The sequence below is a fragment of the Capra hircus genome, chromosome 1 (genome assembly GCF_001704415.2).
Source record: "Capra hircus breed San Clemente chromosome 1, ASM170441v1, whole genome shotgun sequence".
NCBI lineage: Eukaryota > Metazoa > Chordata > Mammalia > Artiodactyla > Bovidae > Capra > Capra hircus.
In genome coordinates, this window is record NC_030808.1 from 394,247 (window position 1) to 410,671 (window position 16,425).

The window sequence follows — 16,425 nt, forward strand, 5'->3', positions numbered from 1 at the left end:
TTTCATACAGTGAACACTTCCTTTAGATGTTCAATATTTCTTCTAGGTAAAAGTACACAGACCTAAAAACAAAAGCAAATTTCTGTCCCTTCCTACAATTTTGGGATTGTTTTACTTGAAATTAAAGTTAACACATATTTTTTAGTCTAATTGTCTAAGAAACTAGCTTAGAGTTCTGACAGCAATAGTTGTATATAATCTCCCCCACAGGAGAAATTTGCTTCATGAATAGACCTTTTTTCGTCTCCTGCTTTAATAAAAGGCTCCTTTACTTATTATAAAATCTTAATACCCACCTACTCCCCTCTCCCAGATGTCTTTGGAGTTAATTTCCCCAACTTTTCATTCAAATGACAACCACTATTGATGACAGACAATGTAAGGCACTACAGTTTCAGTGTTAAGACTGAAAATGGCTAAATACTGTAATATATATATACACACACACATTTATATATAAACTCTTAATCAATAAGAACTGTAATCACCAGGATTCACTAAGCATCCTCCACATGTTCCACTGAAGTTAAATAGTTATAGTCACTTATCTTCCCAGGAAAATCTTTTGGAATTATGCAGTATTTATAGGGCTTTACCACACTGGAAAATTTTTTTCACATAAATGTCTCATGTTTTTTTCTAACTCTGTTAAATGCTTAATGTTGATGAAATTACTAAATTACTATGTGTATTAGAATTTCTAAGTCAGTCAGTTCAGCCCTCTTACCATGGTTTATACTCAGCTATTACTAGATTCAAGTCAGTTATAAATGTCAGTTAACCTTTCCCTCTTGAGATGTGCAGTAAGTAGCCTGATTTGCAAATCAGCAACTGAACTACTCAACTGGCTTCACTAAAAATTGTCCAAATAAGCTTATCTGTCTCTCCTTCACTGGTAATGGCATACCCTGCTTCAGTTGTTGAACCTCATGTAAGTATCAGTGACTGTAAGTTGCACTGGCTAGTTATGTCCAGTGTCACTGCATAGAACGTGCTCTCTTTTCCAAATGCCACAGGTCAAAAACAAAACAAAACAAAAAAAAAAAACAATGTCTCCTGTGAATAGCTCAGGGGAAAAAGATACTACCAAAGTTTCTGATTTGGGTTCTGTTCACTTTTAACTTTATAAACAGAATTTGTTTATTTGTATTATCAGAGGTGTTTCTTGGATGATGATGATATAGGGGAACCTGCAGGTGAAGAGTACAGGTCTCTCTGGATCCACATATCCCAAAATAGCAAGGATAGGAACTGGGGAAGAATCCCTACACTGTACGGGCATCAGATATCTAGTCCAGTCCTTGGACAAATGTCTGGTTTTTGGAAACCAAGGGCAAGAGGTGATGACTAGTCTACTGTATCATTTAAAACTCCCACCCCCCTAGTAAGTCTCCACCCTCCCAGATCCCCCAAGCGTGATTTTGCACAACAAGTTAAATAAAAGTAAACTGTTTATTAAAAGATACAGCAAAGGTACAGATACAGAGATACATACAAAGATACAGATATATATATATATATTTACATATATATACAGTCTCGCTGTTTTCATGTGCACTATATTTAGCAGCACATTATTTAATCAGGCGGCATTTTAATGGGGCTGTTTTGACACTTGGCATTATTACTGCGTCATTTTGACAAGATACAACTATAGCCTCCTGGAAATTTCAAGGTGTGAATTCCACTTCTCCAACTTTTAATAGTAGCAAAAAGGGGAAGGAGAAGGGAAATGGAGTACCAAGGCTGAGCATTAGGTTAAACACAAGAATTCAAAAGGGCCAAGGTAGCACACAGAAGGGGAAAATGATTAAAATTAAAGGCTATCTGACAAACAACCCAGAGAAATATAGTAAGAAACCATTATTTAAAGGGCAACAGGCTATGTATCCGAGATGCTCACATCAGCCTACAGGGACCTTTTTTCCAAACCAGTTCTTGTGTTGAACCTGAGGATCTGCCTCTCTCTGCTCAAATCCCTCCACCCAATAAATTTGCTACCACCAAAATCTAGAGCTATAGAGCCTTGAAGCAAAACGGGAAGCTAAATAGTTGTACCTTGGGCTACCTTCCCACAAGTGCAAGGAGGGCCCAATGTTGGGTAGGGATGTGATAACACTGTTCTCTGCAATTCGATGCTTTTCACTTTGTGGCTTGGTTCCACAAAGTGAATTGCATCGAGTTACTGTCAAATGAGAAGCTGCGGGTTGTTTCATCTGTCGTCTAACCCGGCCCTGCCGTTTAACCCGGCCCTAAGAAGAGTGAAACAGAATCCAAATCAGATATAAAATAACAATAAAATGCAGATTCAGGTATATAAAAAGAAAAATACATAATAGTCCTCTTACTTACCTCAGAGGGCAAATTGCTGCTGAAAACATTATCATCATCTTTGTTTTCTTCACCGTTTTTCTCTACAGGGACCCACTCTCCATAAACACTATCTGCTTCTTTTTTCCGATGTTGAGATCCAGATGATACAGGGAATTCTTTTGTTAATGTTACCTGGCTTTTTGGTGGAGTTGGCTTTGCTGCAGCAATCTAAAAACACAATGTTTTTCTTAATTCAAGAATGTTTTTCTTAATTCAAAACTCAATAGATTTTCAACATAATCAGAAAATGACTATTTCTCACAGTATTTCACCTAAATTAAAAACTAAATGTTATTTCAGTTTTACTTAAATAGTTCTACAAGTTGTGCTGTTTCACCAGTTCAAAAACATTAATACTCACATTCAGATTGAAAAAAATGGGTTTGGGTTCACTGAGTTTAAAGGGATGATGATAAAAAGGAGGTTCTTCTTCCTCTTCATCCGAAACATGCGGCTTATTCACTATTACATCATCATCTTCTTTACTCTGTGCAATCTGTTTGCATTTCTTAAAAAGTAAAAACAAACAAAAGATAAATCTTACACTTTATGTAGAATAAAATGTAAGTTCTTAAATTCAAAACCACATAAAATCAACTTTCAAAAGTAAAACAAGATTAATGATAGATTATAGCTGGGTAACTTAGCTCACTACTTATTTAAACACACTCTAGCTGGTCAGTCAGTTAACAACATTTATTGAGCACCTACTATGTGCAGAGCACTGTACTGGGCACTGTCCAGGGAATACAAAAAAATAAAGTAAAAGACATGGTCCCTGCTCTCAAGGAGCTTACAATCTAGTTCAAAAGACGGAATACATACACATGAGATAATTGAGGAACGCTTTTACAGAGCAACACAGTTTAACAAGTGCAAACTGATATAATACAAACTGAGTACATAAGTGCTCAAAGAACAAAAGCTTAAGAGAACAGAATCAGGCAGAATCTGATAATCGAGGAATATCCCTTGAAAGTTCTAAGCCAGATTTTCATAGTTAAGAAAAAGGATTAGCAGGGAAAGGAAAAGAAAGTCACTCTATAGTCAGGTAGTGGTAAAGAGGTGAGAGAAAACTTATTAAAAGGGATAAGAGGGCTGAAGATGAGGCTTATATAGGGAAATCACTAAGTGTTCATAAGGTTTTGGATAAGGAGCTTGGATTTGATAAGCAAGCAATAGAAGCCTTCACTAGGTCCTTAAGCATAAAAAAAAGTCGTAGTTCGTATTGTAGTAAATCTAAGGAAAGAGATTAAGAAACTATGCAATCCCCAAACGTATGGCTAAATAAAATTTGAAACACTTGCAACTGGGCTAGATAATAGCATGTCTTTCCATAAATGTTTTATAGGTTGAGTATCTAAAGGAAAAGAACTCAAGGACGGAATATAAGGCATGATGGAGAGGGTGCAATGAGGTCTGACACACAAAGCAAAGTCAATTCCTCCTTGAGAAGCAAAGGAACAGACTCCCATTACCTGGCTTTATAAAAAGGTCCGAGTACATTTGGGTGGACTTGTTTCTATACAAGCAGTAGAATTGATCATATCCCTTATCAATTGAAAATATTTTAACAGGATAAAAAGCTCATTTAGCCAAAAACACAGAGTATACCAAGCTTATAACCAAGGGGAACAGAATATATTGACAGTGGCAGGCTGGCATAAGGCTAGCCAATAACAAGTTTCAATATCTGAAACAGTGTGGTATTTCTGGATCCTAGCAGCAATGTTCAGCGTCCTCCAAAAAAAAAAAAAAACCAAACAAATTTTAATAAAACACAGCCAGAAGACAAAAAAAAAGCCTCAATTGAAAGGATCAAATTCTTAAAAACAAAAATAATTGTGTTTAAAATACATGTTACTGCCAAAACCCGAACCGCAGGAAGAACTGATAATGGCCGGCCATTATCACCAATGGCTGGTACCAAACAGCCAAAACCCGAAATGTTGATGCGAAAGAAGTTCCTTTCAGGCAATGGCCAGCTATTCTCATTAATTTCCAAGCTCCGGTGGCAAAAGATCATTTCTGAAGATTGTCTGTGTCTTTGCGTATATGCAGTACACTCGTGGCGATCAGTGAACACGTCGTGAATGGAAACGAAACTGTAGGCGAGCTTCTGCGTGTTGCTCACTCAACACCTCCTCCATTCAAACGAACCGTCCCACTCCTCAGTCAGTTTGGCTTCTAAAACTGGAAAGCAAAAGTAATGGGAAGTAACTTAGCTAGCGGAGCTTAGCCATCCCGGATAATGGCCTGCTAAACAGAGCTTCTGCCGCTGCCACGTCTGTATTTCGGGTTTTGGCCACTCGGTGCCAGCCATTATCAGTTCAGCCCACAATTCAGGTTTTTGGCACGCTCCAGAGTCAACATCACTGGAGTAATCCATTTAAGAATGAAAACAAATTCTGTCTAGCTTACCTCAGTTAGTTCTTCTATAGTAGCTCCTCCTGACTTTTTAGCAACTTTCTCTTCTATTGTAGGTGGAGGTGCAGGCTTTAGGTTTGGTGGTAAAGGAACACCAGCCTTAGCACACATGGCAGCTGCATTAGCTTTGGCTATTTCAAGTAACTGAGCCTTATCTGCAAGAGGAAAAATACAAAAAGCAGTTTTCCTGAAAGGCTATATATTTTATATTATCTAATGCTTTACATGCTAAAAAAATTAAAGGCATCAATTTTCTGCCCAAACTTACAGCTGTGATGAAATCATTCTTTGGCTCAAAGATTTAAAGAAATAAAGAAAATGCCCCATATTTAAAAATGAATTAAGTCCGTATTTAGCTTCCCACTCAAACACTATACAAAACAGCTAAACTACACAACTATAATAATCACCCTGCTATACACGCTAAGTCACACACCTGCCAAAGCTTACTTTATTTTCCAAAACTATGGTGCCCCTTAAATTACTCTCCTTCTAAATCTCTTAATAACATTTTGAGCCCAATTTCAACTGGAGATTTCAAAACTGCCACCATTTCAAAGTAACAAGTCTTAAGTCAGAATTTAACATTCCTCTCCATCGTGCTTCCAAAGTACCTAATCTGTACCAATAACTACAGCAACCATCACATTCTGCTCTTAAGCAGTTTCACTACTTGGTAAAACAGACATACATGCATTTTATCTGTGTCTCTTGTACTAGCTCGTAATCTTTGTTTTTTAATAAAAAAGAACTAAAAAACCATCTGTTAGACTGAATTATTCTTCCCTAGGGTTCTGTCTAGGGCTTTTTCTTTTGACTACTCTGACCTGGAAATGTCCAATCTACTGGGATAATGACAAATTATCCATTATTATTAACAGTAGTCACACATTATCCACCAAATTTTAGTCACCTCTACACACTTAAAAAACCAGGAGATATTACAACACTACATTTTGTAAAAGACAGACTGAAATCACTAACTCCCCACATGCAAAACTCCCTACTCACTTACATTACCCATTATACCAATCAGAAATATCTTCACAAACATTTTAACAGTTCTATATGCCATTTAAGACATGGAACTATTTAAAAAAGAAATGTCTGACTGCAGGCTTATTTGCAAGAACCTATGTTGGAATAATTACACTGCTGCTGCTGCTGCTGCTGCTGCTGCTGCTGCTGCTAAGTCACTTCAGCCGTGTCTGACTCTGTGTGACTCCATAGATGGCAGCCCACCAGGCTCCCCCGTCCCTGGGATTCTCCAGGCAAGAACACTGGAGTGGGTTGCCATTTCCTTCTCCAGTGCATAAAAGTGAAAAGTGAAAGGGAAGTCACTCAGTCGTGTCTGACTCTTCACAATCCCATGGACTGCAGCCTACCAGGCTCCTCTGTCCATGGGATTTTCCAGGCAAGAGTACAGGAGTGGGGTGCCATTGCCTTCAACAATTAATTGAACTTCTACTTGCCATTTTTAGTTACGGTACATGGTTCAAGCAGAAAGAAAACATTAAAGCATGGAAATACTTTGGTTCTAATATACTCCAAAGCAAATCTTTTAAAGCTAATTATAAATGTACTTATTCCCACATTTTCTAAACAGAAGCTAATTACAAAAACTTATAGAAATATTTATCCTAAACCAATAATCCCCAATATTTCAATAAACTCACAGAAAAAAAAATCAGATTCAAATCATTCTTTAATACCACTAAATTTTAAAATGACTCACTCAAATCTGTGAGACGTTTAGGTGATCTGCCTCTTTCTGAAGACCTGGATCGTTTGCGACGGATTGGAGACCTGCTAAACCTTCTTCTCAAGGGTGTTCGTGATCGCCGTAATCTGACTGGTGATATACTGAAGCTTCGTCTTCTTACCACAGATCTTGATCTTCTCCGACGGCTCGGGGTACGGCTCCGTCGACTCGGGGTACGGCTCCGTCGACTCGGGGTACGGCTCCGTCGACTTGGGGTCCGACTCCGTCTGCTAGGGGTGCGGCTCCTTCGGCTTGGGGTGCGGCTCCGTCGGCTCGGGGAAATGCTAAAGCTCCTTCTCCCCCCAGATCTGGATCTTCTCCTGCGACTCGGAGTATGACTCCGGCTCCGACGACTTGGGGTGCGACTTCGAGCTCTACCTGTTTTCCGGTTATCCCTGGAGCTTGATCTTTTTCTTTTTCTTTCCCTGGACTTGGATCTGTGCTTTGGAGATCTTTTGCGCTTCTCTTTTGATACAGATCGCCTTCCTCTAGACTTGGATCTTGACCTGCTGCTCCTCCTCCTGCGTCTTGATCGTGACCGCGAACGTGTCTGAGAACGATGAGACTTGGACTTAGATGATCTCTTCCTTGCCCTAGAACGAGATTCACTGGTGCGCTTTCGCGATTTGTGTTCAGAAGACTTGGAACGTTTACTTCTCGACCTTAATGAAGAGTCTCTTTTCTTCTCTTTCTCACCTTTGTCACGGTTCTTGTTTTTCTTGCTTTTTTCATGCGTGTCCTTAACTTTTACAAAAATTTCATAATCATCTTTTTCCTCTGAAGACGACTCTGAAGCTCTTTCTGGTATACTAATTACAACTGGACTGGCAGCAGATTTATCCCGTTCCACCTCACTCGAAAGTAAAGGTCCTTCAATACCAGCTCTAAGGTTTGTAAGACGTTCCATGTCCTTAGGAAGTAATGGTCTCACTAAATCAGCTTCATTAATATCATCAATGCTGGCAGGAAATCCTGGATCAGACAGTATCTCTTTAGTAGTGAGACATACTTCTTTATCTTCTCCACTGCTTTCTTTAGGACTGACAGCAGCTGCTAACGTCTGGTCACTCTCCTGTACAGGTAATGATCCTTCTGCATCCTTATTGATAAAATTATTAGATAAATCAGGATGAATGTCTTTAGCAGGCAAAGGTCCCTCTATGTCAGCCTCACTGCCACCACTGGGGCTGGTGGAAATTACCATGTCATGTTCAGTATCTTGAGTAGTCAAAGATACTTCACCATCATATTTACTAACTGAACAGAGAGCAGATGTTGTGCCAAATTCAAGATCCTTACCAGTTCCCACTGCTTCAGATTCAAGGACAAGGGAACCAACAGAAGACAGAGTTCCTCCTAGCTCAGTTTCACCAACGCTAGGACAGGTATCCAATACTGTGCATTGTTTAGTCTCACTGGTAGGCAAAATGGTCTCTTCACCAATTTCACCAACAGCACCAGTGCTGGCAGCAGACACTGTGCTACGTTCCACTTCTTGAGCAATTAAGTGATTATTTATGTTAAGGTCTGTATTTATACAATTTTCAGTTTCATTAGAGCCACTCTTCAGGAGTCCTTCAGCACGTGGCTCTTCATCTGAATGCATGGCTACGTCCTGCAGGCCAATCTTTGAAGCAATATTTTGATCACCAGATAGTAAATTCATTCCTTTTATAGTACTAGACTCTAATATTACTGGTGTAGACTCTACAACTGTCTCAGATGGTATTACTTGAGTCTGCTCTGAGACAGTGACAGGAGGCTCTGAAATTGTCACAGTGGACTCTTGGACACAACTAGATGGTTCTGAAACAATCACATTAGGTTGAAGGATGGACACCACTGGTTCCAGAATAGGCACAGTAGGCTCCAGGGTAGAAACAACAGCAACAGTAACATGCTCTGGCTCAGACAAGGCCAGGGGCTCTGGGACAGCCTCAGCTGGTGGGTCCAGGACAGCCACAGCTGGAGGGTCCTGGAGAGCCTCAGCCTGTGGCTCTGGGACAGCCACGGTTGATGTCTCTGAAACAATCCCAGCTGGGTGCTCTGGAACAGCCACAGATGGCAGCTCTGTAACAGCCATGGCTGGCAGATCTACAGTGCTCTGTGATGGCTCTCCAACAGGTACTGCTGCCTCCAGCAGACACACAGATACCTCTGGGGCAGTCTGTCCTGAAGCCCTCATAGAATCGTAAGTTTCTGCTATGTCTGACATAACAGAAGGCTCTGATGTTAACACAGTTGGTTCAGCTGATGTTGTGGGAGTTTCAGACACCATGTAAGTCACCGGTCTCTCTGCAACAATTTCATGCTCTTCTGCTCCAGCAGCAAACTCTACAGGTGCTGACATAACTGAAGACTCTGGCTCTAGTGGTGGTTCTGGAACAGTCACGTCAGCCTCTGATGCCAACACTGACGGCTCTGATGCTGACACTGAATAATTAGCAGTTACTGCCAAAGGCTCCGCAATCTCACTTTGACTCACAGGAGGTTCAGGCAGTGATACAGACTCTTCAGGAGGTAATGCTGGCACCTCAGCAGACCATGTATTTTCAGCTGTTAATGCTGACTGCTCAGTGGCTAACACTGGACCCTCTGGTGGTTCCTCAGGAGGCAATGGTGGTGTCATTGGTGGCTCTTCAGGTGGCAATGGTGGCATTGTTGGAGGCTCTTCAGGAGGCAAAGGTGGCACCATATATGCCTCCGTGTATGTATCAGTGTAAGAATCGGTGTAAGAATCAGCTGCCATAGACATCATTGAACGATCAGCAGTATAAGATGACATCATAGATCGGTCAGCTGCAGAGTACGATGACATCATAGACCGGTCAGCAGCAGAGTATGACGACATCATAGACCGGTCAGCACCCATGGACATCATAGATCGGTCAGCCATTGGGGACATCATGGAGCGCTCGTAGGCTGACATCATAGAGCGTTCGTAAGCTGACATCATAGAGCGCTCAGCCATAGGGGACATCATAGAGCGCTCATAGGCTGACATCATAGAGCGCTCGTAAGCTGACATCATAGAACGCTCAGCCATAGGGGACATCATAGACCGCTCATAAGACATCATAGAGCGTTCGTAAGATGACATCATGGAACGTTCTGCAGCATAGGACATCATCATAGAACGTCTAGATGCTAACATCAGGGGTCTAGGTGCTAACCTATATGGCCTGGGAGCTATTCTATAGGACCTGGGTGCTATCCTATAGGGTCTAGGTGACATCCTATAGGGATCAGGAGTTAGTCTGTAGGGATCGTGGCCTAATCTATAGGGGTCCTGCCCTAACCTGTAGGCATCATGACCTAGCCTGTAAGGGTCATGACCTAACCTATACGGATCCTGAGCTAACCTGTAAGGATCCTGAGCTAACCTGTAGGGATCAGGAGATTTTGAACCCAACATAGCAGAATCTTGGGTACTAGATGCTAACATCTGGGCATCCATGGTACCAGACGCTAACATCTGAGCATCCATGGAGCCAGAAGCTAACATCTGAGAGTCCATAGTGCCAGAAGCTAACATCTGGGAGTCCATAGAGCTAGTGGCTAACATCTGGGAGTCCATGGTGCTGGTTGCTAACATCTGCGAGTCCATGGAGCTGGTGGCTAACATCTGGGAGTCCATGGAGCTGGTGGCTAACATCTGGGAGTCCATGGAGCTGGTTGCTAACATCTGGGAGTCCATGGAGCTGGTTGCTAACATCTGAGAGTCCATGGAGCTGGTTGCTAACATCTGAGAGTCCATGGAGCTGGTTGCTAACATCTGGGAGTCCATGGAGCTGGTTGCTAACATCTGGGAGTCCATGGAGCTGGTTGCTAACATCTGGGAATCCATGGTGCTAGAGGCTAACATCTGGGAGTCCATGGTGTTGGATGCTAGCATTTGAGAGTCCATGGTGTTGGACGCTAGCATTTGGGAGTCCATGGTGTTGGATGCTAACATATGGGTCTCCATGGTGTTAGAAGCTAACATATGGGATTCTTGGGCCATCAAGGGATCCACTCCTACTGTTACAGAAGTCTCCCCCACTAATGTAGTAGGCAGCTCCTGTGCTACCGTATTATAGGATTCCAGCGCTGTCGTCGAGGGCACCTCCAGGGACTGCGACACGGTCATCGTTGACAGCTCCGTTGTCACCACAGACTGAACAGAGATCTCCAGCGCCACAGTTGCCACAGGCTGCCCAGGCAACTCTGGCGCCCCAGGTTGCCCTGGCAACTCCAGCACCCCTGTTGCCAAAGGCTGCCCCAGAAGCTCCAGTGCTCCAGCTGCCCCAGACTGCCCCGAGAACTCCAGTGCCCCAGCTGCCATGAGCTGCCCAGGCAACTCCAGTGCCCCAGTTGCCACAGGTTGCCCTGACAACTCCAGCGCCCTAGTTGCCGAAGGCAGCCCTGGCAACTCTGGCACCCCAGTCACCGAAGGCTGCCCTGACAACTCCAGCGCTGTCGTTGCCACCGGCTGTCCTGGCAACTCCAGCACCATTGCTGCCTCAGGCTGCCCCAGCAACCCTGTTGCCGTTGTCACCTCTGGCTGCCCAGGATGTTCCACCGCTGTCATTCCCACAGGCTGCTCCAATTCTGTCGTCGTCACAGGTTGTTCGGTCAACTCCATTGCTACTGTTACCACAGGCTGCCCTGGCAACTCTACTGCTGTTGTCACTGCAGGCAGCCCTGGCAACTCCTGTGCCATCACAGGTGGCTCTGGTACCTCCTGTGGTGGCTCCAACCCCATGGATGGTGCTGGAAGCCCTGACAATTCCTGTGACAACTGTGGCACTGATGTCACAGAGGGCCCCGCCAACTCAGGCACTGCTGTCGCAGGGGGCCCTAGCAACTCAGGCACTGGGGTAGAAAGGGGCCCTGGCAACTCTGGCGCCGGGGTAGCAGAGGGCCCAGGTAACTCCAGCACTGGAGTCACAGGGGGCCCCTGCAACTCCGGCATGGAGGTCGCAGGTGGCCCCGGCAACTCCATCACTGAGGCCACCGACGACTCCTGCAGCTCCAACGCTGTGGTCTTGGGCAGCTCCAGCATCTCCTGCGGTCGTGTCATGGATGAATCTGCAATCTCTGATGGTCCTTCTACAGGCTGCTCTGGCAATCTTAGCACTTCAGTTGCTGACGACTCTGGAAAATCCATTGTTGTTGATGTGCTTGGCTCAGGGTGCACCTCTGTAGGTGTCTCTGATGACACAAGAGTTTCTGATAGCTCTAGCACTTTTGCTACTGGAGGCTCTAGCAACATGATCTTTGATGGCTCTGGAGGTGTGCTCTCCAAAGATTTCTGCACAGATTTCATCTGACACTCCACTGACACTGTTACCACTGGCTCAGATGACTTTAGCACTACTGTTGTTGTAGGCACTGGTGCTGTTGCAAAGGAATCCAGAATCTTTGTTGTGGATGGTTCCAGCATTACTGCCACAGACTGCTCTGACTGCACTGAGACTACTGATGTAGATGCAACTGACAGTTCTGTATGTTTTGTAGCTGGCGGCAGAGTTTCCAAGATGTGTGGCTCTGAGACCTCCATCGAAACTACAGGAGGTTCAAGCACAACTGCGGGAGATTCACTGGTGTCATATAGGCCAAATGCTCTTACAGAATGCTCCAGTGCCATCTCTGAAGGTTCAGAATCAAACTTCAAAAAGGAATCCGATTCTATGTTCCCATCGTGATGTGATTTCGGCTGTGACTCGGATTCTTCTGACTGTCTTTTATACTTTTTCTCCTTTTCTTTCTTCTTTTTCTTCTTTTTATTTTTGTGCTTTTTATGCTTCTTCGACTTTTTGGTAGGAATTTCATCAGTAGGATCTGTTTGGACAGACACACATCTACTTTTTCTGGATGCCTCCTTCAAGTCTGAAATTAAGGAAAATTAATTATGTCAAATATTCCCCAAGATAGATTTAGATAAATCATAGAAACAATACCTTACATTCCATGGTAAGATACTGTAAGACATCTCCTGTTAGATAATTTTCCATAAACCAGCTATCTGAAGACTGGCACCTTTGCAATACTTCTTCTACAACTAAAGCCAGGGTTAAAAATAAGTTCTTAATTTATTACAAAAGTTCTTAGAATTACATTAAAATGTATTTTTCCTAAGTTCATCTAAAACAATTATTTTCTCCAGCTCTCAATATACAAGTTACTTAAACTATACTTACAGATGAACATCTTTCATATTGTTAACTATCAGAATTCCTAAAAATACATATACTGAATAATTTTTGTGACTATTTCATAACCCTTATTTACTCATACAAGAAGCAATGTGGCACTGGCTTTAGAACAGACTGTCTGCTTTTGCATACCGAATCAATGCACCACTCAATTGCTGACACTGTCTTTCAGCAGCAGAGGACAAACCGAGTTAAAACATGCCAAGTACACTGAATAACGCCTGCCATCAAGTAAACCCTCAGCAAATGCTAGGGAATGCTTTCATAAAGAATGCAAAGGTCTGAGCAACAAACGCAAAACATGGAACCTCAATTCTCACTCATGCTGTATTCTCAGAAAAGTAACACCTCTTCATTACTCTTCTAAAGTTACTAAGAAGTTAACTTACAACCCTTAGAAATTAAGAACATTTCAATCTGCATATCTAAACCAAAAAATGGCTTATACTTTATCACTAGATGAGATTTACTCTAATGCCAGTACAAAATCTGATAAACCTTAGTGATCTCAGAAAAAGATCATCAGAAATCCAGGTCATCAAGATTATGGAAAAAGTGAATCAACACATGACAAGATCTGTTTCAAAGCAAAACCAATCATTTTCTACTAATTGTTTACATTATATATCAAATCTACATTATACTTCAACAAAAGTTGCTTAAGTCATGAATCTAAGCATGGTCAGTCTATACTATTTTTTTAAGCCATACTCTATACTAAAAAAAACCCTTTAACCCATAAAATGTCTCCATTTCCAAAACTAAAAGATGGTTGATAAGTCATTTCTAAGCACCAATTATTTAATCAGTTCCCCAAATGCTCAATATCCAGCAATGCTTCCTCCCCATTTATTGCACCTTTAAAAGTAGATGCAAAAACAAGGTACTCTCTAAGTTAGAGCTTTAAAATAAAAATTTCCAGGGTTTTAAAATCATTACAATTTGGTCCAGACTCCTGTACCTTCCAAAACTTGACATTTACACAATTTTTCAATGAAAATCCATATTCAAAATCCTGGCACCGAGGCAGCACAAGACTGAATCAAATACAATTATATTCCACTAGTAAAGCAAACAAGTGCAACTGTATTTTCAAAAAATGGACATAAAACAAGTCTTCAGTAAATCAGTTAAATTAAAAATTCAACTTACTGACATTTTAGATCTAATAAGCATCTTAAATACCCTACAATCAGAAATACTATTATTTAAGTATTAACTATTTTTAAAAATTTAGCTTTCAAGACAGATAATTATCTTCAACTTACCTGGCTTATATCGTAATTCTGTATCTAAGACCCCAGAAAGTACTTCCTCTATCTTCTGAACTATGTCTTCATTTGGTAGGCTCCTGGCAGAGGCAGCTGCATCACCTGCCTGGTTTCCTTCAATAGGTGTGTTTGTTTCACCATTGAGCTGTCCTTCACTCCTTCCACTTGACAAGAAAAGTTATCAAAATTCATTAATAATTCTACCATGACATATAAATATTTGTAACAACTTATTTAAAAAACCTCGTATTATTCATACATTTCACCATTTGTATTTAATTTTGGATGATATTCCCCTTTTCCCCATCAACGGTGCTTCCTTAACACTTACAGTTGGCACATTTTTATTTTCATACAATTTCTTCAAGTTTTCAGAAGTGTCAAAGTTAAGAAAATCTTTAAAACAGGTTTCCAAGCTCTTTTAAAAAAAAAATTAAATACTCCCCAACCAGAATATTTCAGGGGAAAAAAATTACTAAGATCACAATCACCAAACCAAAGAAAAACACATTACCCTAACATTATGGTAAATGCTATAGTGACAATAAAGCTACACCTATAGATGGATCACAATCACCATCAGCAATATGAAGGAACAAAAATTTAGCCACAGACATTTAGTCAAAAGTATAACTGGTAGCTTCAGATCAGGTTGAAACTCTTCAGTTACTGAAATGCCACAATATTGAAAAAATACACATACAGTTTTCACCCAGTTACCAAAAACCATGTAAACCAATTCATTTATAGTAACAATCAATGAATGAATCACTTAACATTTTCAATTTACAGGAACAGAAGAATCTTGACAGAAGATACATTTTTATATATCATTTATTTTTATCATTTGTCACTTGTACTATTTTGTACAAATTTACAAAATTGTTTCGAAAAATGCTTTCACAACAGTATGTGTGACTTACTGTAATTTAAGCTTTAACAAAAAAATTCAGCAGCTTTTCATGTTATTAAAGAATATTTGGTTTTCTAATACAATGAATCATACAATAAATATTATTTAACATTTATTAACTATTAAGGTCACATGGTTCTACATTTCTAAACTCATTTATCCCCACAAACTCTGAAATCAGCACTATTGTTCTGATTTTTCAATGAGGAAAATGAGGCCCAAAGAAAACAAAACAAACCTAGCTGAAGATTACACATTTATTAAGCAGTAAAGCTGGCATTCAAAACCAGAGCTCTTACTCCTAACCATCTATAAATAAAAACTTTAAGCTATATATACATAAAAAAATAAATGACAAACACAAAAGAACTACAGCTCACTAAAACAGCAAATAATCTTGACACTGATAATGTATAACGTTACTTGAAAAGAAGCTGAATATTCCTCCAGTAATACACTGCTTTATCTAATTTTCTTTTTAGACTTTCTTCCTGGACTTTCTTTACATTTTTCCTAAGCACTTACACTGTGCTGACCTTACTAAAAAATCCACGGATTTAAAAATCCGAAAAACAGAGATAAAAAAAAAAAAACAGGCAGTCTATAAAGTAATCATCTTAAAGCTCTCCGGATGTTTATTCAACTACTGAAAAAGGGTGGAAATTTCAAGGCACCTAAATATCAATACAATCCTACAATAAACAGAATTCTATGGAGCCCGGAAAAATGTTCCAAACCACGATAAAAGCTCACAATATACAGGGTAAAAAAAAAAAAAAAAACACGCAAAACAAGATGACCACATTTCACAAAACACGTGCATCTGTATGCAAAGGAAAAAAAGTGAAAGAACATAAAGATCAATAACCATGCGTTTTAAAATTCGTTTCTCTTATTTTTTCTAAACCTCCTACAACAATAAAACTTCTAATACAAAACCTAATTTTTAAAAGGTACAGAAATAAGACATTACAATTATCAAACACAACTACTGATTGCATGCAACTATTAAAAAGTTTCCAGGAAAATTCTATTCCCTTAGCTCAGGTCGTTTCTCACTATCCTAAAAATAACTAGCATATTACAAAATTTCAAAAAGCAACTAAATCAATGAACAGATATATTTCCCACTTGAAAAACAATGTATACGCAAAGAATTCCAGCAAATCTATATCATTACCCCATAACCTTATTAAGTTAATTAGAGCATTCAGTTTACAACTGAGTTTCCGGCTATTTTTCAAATTCACCTCACGTTTGATTCTAGCTCTCAACTTTTTAAAACACAACTAACAATGCATTTGAACTCGGAACAAATGTTTACGTTATGCAAAATAAAAATACAAAAAGACAACCACTAAATAACAGGACCCACGCGATTTTCCTTTCCGAGTAAGCAACTATTTCTTTGAAAGTCTCTTCCCATTCAAATTGTGTGGAACCAAGGGTAAACTAGTAGCGATGACAAAAACAGCGTGTTGG

At 40.5% G+C, this 16,425-nt stretch overlaps 1 protein-coding gene across 5 annotated transcripts in view; it reads right to left on the bottom strand.

Moving 5' to 3' along the window:
* SON (SON DNA binding protein) overlaps positions 1-16,425 on the bottom strand; it is a 31,239-nt gene that overhangs the window by 13,823 nt on the left and 991 nt on the right. For 3 of the 5 annotated variants that reach the window (XR_001295570.2, XM_005674676.3, XM_005674677.3), the window contains exons 2-6: positions 14,028-14,194; positions 6,536-12,433; positions 4,795-4,955; positions 2,735-2,881; positions 2,353-2,541 (exon numbers count right to left, since the gene is read on the bottom strand). Coding sequence is in view for 4 of the 5 variants with exons in the window: in XM_005674676.3 (XP_005674733.2) it covers positions 2,353-2,541; positions 2,735-2,881; positions 4,795-4,955; positions 6,536-12,433; positions 14,028-14,194 (6,562 nt within the window). In the remaining variant the exon portion in view is untranslated. Of the gene's footprint in view, positions 1-1,433; positions 2,253-2,352; positions 2,542-2,734; positions 2,882-3,051; positions 4,567-4,794; positions 4,956-6,535; positions 12,434-14,027; positions 14,195-16,425 lie in introns of those variants that run through there. The other 2 variants (XM_005674679.3, XM_005674680.3) reach the window with 2 other exon arrangements.